Below are 7,530 nucleotides of genomic sequence, written 5' to 3' on the forward strand. Positions count from 1 at the left end.
GGATCACATTATTTATTGCAGGCTACTTTGCTGTGGTGTCGGGCCGTGTCTCCAAGGAAAGAGGCTTCTTACATTCAAACGAGCCAAATTTACGCAAAGGTTGCGCACAGGTGGCCAAATGGGACTGAGCACATTTTAAAGCATTTCTGGCTCGAATGCAAGTGATAATAATTAATGGTACTACACGAACTTAAGAGAGCAGTAATTCTCGCATGTAGAAAGGTTTTATATGAATCTTATTTAACTCGTGGTGCTGCAGCAGCACTGTGACAGAAGTTTTAATTACTGGGGAGGGGGTGGGGACTCGAGGCTGTTCTGTGTTTATGATAAAGATCTCTGATGGTCTGATCCTTCTTTTGATATTCAAATATTTTCAACATCGTCGTGATTTTTTTTATGACAATCAGGGAAATATTTGACTATCAAAACCCAGAATCTAAAATAAGTTTGGCAGTTACAACAATTAATTCCCGGTAAAGCGACAGTCGATTCAAAACTGCATTTCCATGGCCAGTAAAGCTGTTCAACATCTAGTGTTTGTGTGTGTGTAAAATCGATATAAATACTGTGTTTACGAAACAGCAGACTTTCACCGTTTTGAAAACTTCAGAACAGACAATGCAAGAAAAAAAAATAACTGAACGAGTTGTTTTGAGGTGAAAAGCACATTTCGGGACAAATTCTTTCAAACTATAGAAAAACACAATGTCTTATAGTTGCACATTAAAAACCTGGTCTTAACCTCTGGCCACCTTAGAATCTAACCCATATAAACTCCATTACTTTATAAAGAAAAAAAAACCCACTTAGCTCTGTCACTGAAGGATTATGGGACAGTGTTTCGTCCGGGTGGCCCCGGCGCAGCCGACGGGCCAATATACAGCACGCCAGGGGGCCACATCGGTCTTTAGCGGGGCCCTTCCTGGATCCTAACACATTCAAATGTCAGGAGCGGGGCGGGACCCAGCGGCACCTTATAAGACGAGGACGTCCAGGTTTGTACTGTATTAGCGCGCTACTCCTCCGCCTGTCAGACGCTGCGCCCCGAGGCCCCGTGGACAGAAAGAGACAGGCCAGATGAAGAAAACAGGACAAGATTGAGGTTATGAAAGAATGGATGAGTGACAAACAAGAAATATTGACTTTACTATTCCCAGGAGCAGAGCGTCACACTACTATTTGATTTTTTCCCCTCACACATTTTTGGTCCTAGATATTTTCTCCCTCTTTCTTGGAAAAAGGAGACAACTTTCTGTTTGGATTATCCCCGAAAACCTCCAACTTTATAAAGGATTTTCTATTTATTTTTGATTTTTTTCTCAAGTATTCCGGTCACACATAAGTTTTCCTCCTCCAGAGATTTGTGTTGGGGATGTTGAGCTCTGTGAAGATGGAAACGCATGATCTACCAGAGTGGAATACTAGTTTCTACAGCGAAGCCAGTGAGGTAAATACGGGTTTCCACATTAACACAACAATAATAACAATAAACACATCGGACTGATTTTATTTTCCTGTGTTTTCAGCGAAATTCCTAGAATTTTAGTAAAAAGTGATGACATTGTTTTATTTCAGCAGGACTGGACGAAAAACAACTGCAATTCTGCGCTAAATTATAACATAATATTAATAAATGTTAATAAATATTAAGAGGCATTCAAATACTTTAAAGTAACATCATAAAGTAACATCGAGTCAAGGTTCTCATTCACAGGATCATAGAATCACAAGCGCAAAACACCAAAGCATAAAATATAAAATCCTAAATTCTTAAAAATGAAAATGTACAAATATGTTTCTTAAAATCAGATAATTGCAAAATGTATTTTAACAAAATCCTGTTTAAATTGTAACTAAATTGTTGGTACACGCAGTCTTATAGAAATAAAATGAAAAACTCGGCTCTAACTTGCGCACTAAGCCATGTTTTAAAGGTATTTGCTCATTAGTGGGCCTTTTTCCTTTGGGGGCCCTGCAGTCGCTGAAGTGCTACAACGATTCAGGTGTAAATGCCACAAACGACTTTTATTCCTCGCTAATTCAATTAGAGTTAATTCCATCAGCAGCGTCAGTTCTCACCTCACTGATGAAATTACCAAGACGAAAGAGTCTGATAATATTTAACCTGGAGTCAGGCCGGGACACGTCCTACCCCAGTGAATATTTTTAATATTTTTATCGCATATTAAAATACTTCACGTGAGTTTTTTTTTTTTTCAGATGTCACCACAAGTATGCGGCTTTATGTCTTAACACGAAATTATTCTTCCCACGCAATAAAGACTTCAGGACAAAAAAAGTTCCTCCACTTTAGGTCGAATTCTTTCGTTTTCAGCTTGTTTTTTTTCCGTGGAGGCACTGAAGGAGTCCGTCTGAGCAGAGAGGCACCGTGACGCGCTTTTTACGCATTTTCAGGTTAACATGGTTGTGTGAAATCTATGTCCTCTCCCCGCGCACTGAGAGCTTCATTGTGCATTGATTCACTTTTACATAGAGTCAGACCGCTTCCCTTTTACCTTTCACTTTACAGAAAAAATAACTGAGTAAATTAGAAAAGAGATCAACACATCGCTATCAATTTGATATTTAATTACTGATTGTAAGGCCTGTTGCATGACATTTAATGTGTTCCTCTTTGTCTACAGATGTACTCCTCTCCCAGCAGCATGAACTCTGGTCTGGGCTCCATGGGCTCCATGGGCGCCATCAACAGCTACATCAACCTGAACCCAGCCACGGCCTCCCCTGCAGGTATGAACATGGCGTACCCCAGCTCCAGCCTCAGCAGTTCCCCACTGGCCTCCATGGGCTCTGGGCACGGCCACATGTCCCTCTCCCCAGTGGCCTCATCCCTCAGCTCAGGTTCTTTGACCCAGCTGGGCCCCGCTGCTCCCGGCACCCTGGGCTCCTTGCCTCACTACCAAAACATGAGCCAGTCCATGAGCCAGCTGGGATATCCCTCCACTGCAACCCTGAGCCGGGCTGGGCCCAAGGAGATTCCCCAAAAGCCCTACCGCCGCTCTCTGACCCACGCCAAACCACCATACTCCTACATTTCCCTCATCACCATGGCGATCCAGCAGAGCGGCAACAAGATGCTCACCCTGAACGAGATCTACCAGTGGATCATGGACCTGTTCCCGTACTATCGTGAAAACCAGCAGCGCTGGCAGAACTCCATCCGCCACTCACTCTCCTTCAACGACTGCTTTGTGAAGGTGGCTCGCTCACCGGACAAGCCGGGCAAAGGTTCTTACTGGACTCTGCACCCGCAGTCCGGCAACATGTTCGAGAACGGCTGCTACCTGAGGCGCCAGAAACGCTTCAAGATCGAGGACAAGGCAATGAAGAAAGGAAGCAAGAGCCAGGAGGTGGGCTCGGGGAAAGGAGGCCCCAGTGGAGATCCTCTGGTGGAGGACTGCAGCCCTGCAGAAGGATCAGAGGGAGCTGACTCTGCCCACTCAGACAACTCCCACCCGGGGTCTTCAGATGACCAGCCACATCCACGAAACTCCATGGTTCCTCTAGACTGCCAACCGCTATCCTCCTCACACCTCCACAGCCCACCTGTCTCCCTGCCCCCCTCCTCGTCCACCTCATCCTCCCTCCCTCCGTCCTCCATGTCCCTCTCTGCAACTTCCTCCTCCAACCCGCTCCTCCACTCCCAGTCCTTAGCAGCGAGCGCCCACCTCCTGCCTAGCACCATGCAGCAGCACATGGACCTACAAAGTGATGCCCTCAAGTCTCTGGACCCCCACTACAACTTCAATCACCCCTTTTCCATTACCAACCTTATGTCCAACGAGCAGAAGATGGACCTCAAGTCCTACCAGGACCAGGTGATGGCCTACAACAGCTACGCCGGTGGTTCTCCTGTGGGAGCCAAGCAGATCTACGATAGCCCCGGGCCAGCCGCCATGGACTCAGGTGCTTACTACCAAACTCTGTACAGCCGCTCCGTGCTCAACGCATCCTAATATAGACACAAACATACACCCCTGACACACACACACACACCTGTCTGTATAGTGAGCCAAGATGGAGACTCTTCTTTCTCTCTTCTTTTTCTAACATGGCCACCCAAGCCCACTTTATCTTCCTCTTCCCCCCTCTCTCCCTCTCTGGCTCACCATCATGGCCTGGAAAGAGACTCACATCTAAAATGGCTGCTGTGTTCAAGGGACGAAAGAACAGTTTGTTTTTTCACTTACCAGCTTTGACAAACATGGAGACTGGTTGGTTACATGGAGGACAGAAAAGTGAAGCTGGATGATAAGTCTTATTTGATGAAGACATCTGACGCGTCTGTGTAAGTCAATACAGACGTCAGTGCCCGTCTTTGCCTGTTGCAGGAGCACAGTGTCTGGCAAAATTGGCTTTGTACAAAATGTAAATAGAGGTAATGTGGGGGGAAAGGATATTTGCATTTATTTATGAAGGGAATAAATTTTAATATATCTTGTATAGTGCTCTGTCGACCAGTTACAGCCCAAATGTGAGTTTTTTTTTTTAAATCCAAAAGACAGAGATATGGAGGTGAGTTTAAGGTTACTGCTTCAGGCAGGTGTTACTGCATTAGGAGATTAAATAAAATTTTGTGTTACAGCATTTTAGACAATATTCCCGCATTACTCTCAGTTTAGGCATCCGTCAATGTAAATGTAGCTAATGAAGTTTGTACAAAAAATGGTTTGTAGTTTTGGTTGATATGAAGAAAAAAGCCATTGTGTCCTTGCTGGAACGCTGAGGAAAAAAAAAAAACAAAAAAACAACTTCTGCAGCCAGAAGGAAAGAGGCAAAGTAACTGTGGTAGAAACTTTAAAAAAAAGCATGGCATCTTTCTGTTTTTTATGGCTAAAAATCATTTCCTGTTGTTACCTGAATGCTTTTCCAGAGGCAAATATCTTGACAAAGCAGGTATATGGTGAGGTGCAGGGGGAGTTCACTCAGTTACTAAAACAATGGAGGGGAGGAGAGATGCACTATTGGAGGATTTACATACAGTACTTTGCACTATGGAGCTCCCACTAACCAGGTGGGCTGATAGTGTGTGTTTGTGTGTGTTACAACAATACCTAAGAACTCCCCCTCCCTTTACACTGTCAATGGATCAGTTCAATGGGATCAGTTTAACAATGTCACAGGGGGTCAAATAATCCCCACAGTCCAAAAAGTGCCTTTTCTACAAACAAACTGCTGATCTGATCTATGTATCGACAATCTATTGAAGGATTATTCTGATAACCAGCAGAGGACACAGAGGTTCGAGGTCACATGTTGTCCCTGTTGTTGGAGCATATTTTAGTTTCAAAGAGAAATGTCTTATTTATGCTATGTTTGCTTTTCAAACTTTGAAAGTGTGCTGACATAATATATTGTTTTCTTGTCATTGTTTCTTTTGGTTTAAATGTGATTAAGATGATTCATGTTTCATTTTTTCATATTAAAAAGGTAAAAAATGTGGGGAGAAAAGACATTTTGTTTTGTTTTTTTGTTATTATGCAGGAAGTGTTTGTGGCCAGTGTGGAAACATGGAAAATCAAAAGTAAACCAAACATTCAACATTTTTTAGAGCTTAGTTTGATTCAAAATTTTTCCTAAATTCACAAGAGACCACCTCCTTCTGGAATTCACATAGAAAAATACATCAGGCTTATACAAACATTAAAATCAAAATGATGTCATTCAACTGGCCTTCGTTTAGTTTTAGTTATTTTATTCTTCTCCTGGGCACAACCCTGTTTAAGAGTGCGTCTATGAAACAAATGCTACAACGCTAAATTGCTCAAGATAAACCAAAAAACAGAAGTGTCTAGATCATGCAGCATTATTGGCAGCAGCTCAACCACTCGTCCCGGTCAATCGATCAATCACAACCCTTTTTTTCACCTGGCTGGCGGGGCCGAGCTGCAGGAATAGCAGTGCCTTGTTGAAACAGCTCCTGACCAAATGACTGTGGTGTGTGACATGTAGGACTAGTAGACTAAACACGGCTGCATCACACTGAGAACCTCAAAGGAGAATTCTGCACAGGCCATTGTCCTGGGCTGCATCTCACTCACACACACACAGACCCGGACCACTCCAAAGACTACTGACCTGCCTCTGAACCAGCACTACAAAAACTATCAGCAAGTCAGAAAAACGGGGAAAGTAGAAGCAGAGTATTTTGGTGTTTAATCCTCACCATGTGCTCAGCCGGGGTGCTTCCCCTCACCAATCAGTTCCTTCATTGTTTATCAGACTGTAACTGTAAATATCAAAACTCATCACTTCCTTCATGTGTTAGTTTTCCCAGGAAAAAGCACCTAAATAGCAGCATAGGTATGCAAACCTGTGTCTCACTATAACATCAGGGGGAGAGGGTGTCTTGATACAAGTAAAAACTCTGGTGGTTTGTTATTGTTAAATGTGCAGGAAAATTAAAAAGTTCATTTATTGATCTGTACTGCAGCTCTCTTCCCTGGCCTCCAGCTGTTGCCAGGACTCCTGTCAGCATGTCAGGGTGTCTGTCTACCTGTCAACCAATCTACCAGTCTACCTGTCTATCTGTCTACCTGTCTACCAGTCTACCAGTCTATCTGTCTATCTGTCTACCTGTCTACCTGTCTACCAGTCTACCTGTCTATCTGTCTACCTGTCTATCTGTCTACCTGTCTACCAGTCTACCAGTCTACCAGTCTATCTGTCTACCTGTCTATCTGTCTACCTGTCTACCAGTCTACCAGTCTACCAGTCTATCTGTCTACCTGTCTACCTGTCTACCAGTCTACCTGTCTATCTGTCTACCTGTCTATCTGTCTACCTGTCTACCAGTCTACCAGTCTATCTGTCTATCTGTCTACCTGTCTACCTGTCCTCCCACAGTTGCTCAACACAGCCCTGTGCTGTCGAAGCTGTAACATATTTGTTGCTCCCTTTTTCTTCTCCACCCAGAAACACTGACAAACTCACACATTTCTACTTCTGTCTTTATGAGGACACTCACTGACATCATGCATTTTCTAGCCACTTACCCTAACTTTAGCTACCTCAAATAAATGCCTGGACCCAGCCATTAATCTAACCTTAACCTAAACCTAACCTTTGCCCTAAAACTAACCCTAACCTTGAAACAGCCTTGCACCTGCTAAAAATGTCCTCACTACACTGATGTAGAACTCAAACTTGCACCCACAATGTATGTACAATGTACAAGTACACACATCCATAGACTAACAATATTAGCCTCACCCATTAACTTCAGCTTGATCAGTGAGTCAGTGAGTCACAGTGCTAATGAACACATAATGGGATCTGCTCCTGGAGAAACATCAGCATATTTCTGATCATTTCGGCCTTTTTATGCTACATCACTATATGGGCTTTTATATTATAGCACAACACACACATCTTAAATAAAATGGTGTCACCTTGTATGCACAATAGTCCCTTCACAGTAGTTGCTTTGATAAGATAGACAAGCTCTCGTTTGATACGGTCTCCACGGCTACAAAGACACAGCGTGACACATACACACTCTCTCACACA

General features: G+C 43.5%; 1 protein-coding gene across 1 annotated transcript; it reads left to right on the forward strand.

The window, feature by feature from the left end:
- Nucleotides 1-292: 292 nt before the first annotated feature.
- On the forward strand, nt 293-5,474 carry foxa3 (forkhead box A3). The gene is made up of 2 exons (XM_026299384.2): nt 293-1,447; nt 2,646-5,474. The coding sequence occupies exons 1-2, from the start codon at nt 1,373-1,375 to the stop codon at nt 3,975-3,977; spliced, it is 1,407 nt and encodes a 468-aa protein (XP_026155169.1). The 5' UTR covers nt 293-1,372; the 3' UTR covers nt 3,978-5,474.
- The last annotated feature ends 2,056 nt before the right edge of the window (nt 5,475-7,530 follow it).

Source organism: Mastacembelus armatus, chromosome 13 (genome assembly GCF_900324485.2).
Source record: "Mastacembelus armatus chromosome 13, fMasArm1.2, whole genome shotgun sequence".
Lineage (NCBI taxonomy): Eukaryota > Metazoa > Chordata > Actinopteri > Synbranchiformes > Mastacembelidae > Mastacembelus > Mastacembelus armatus.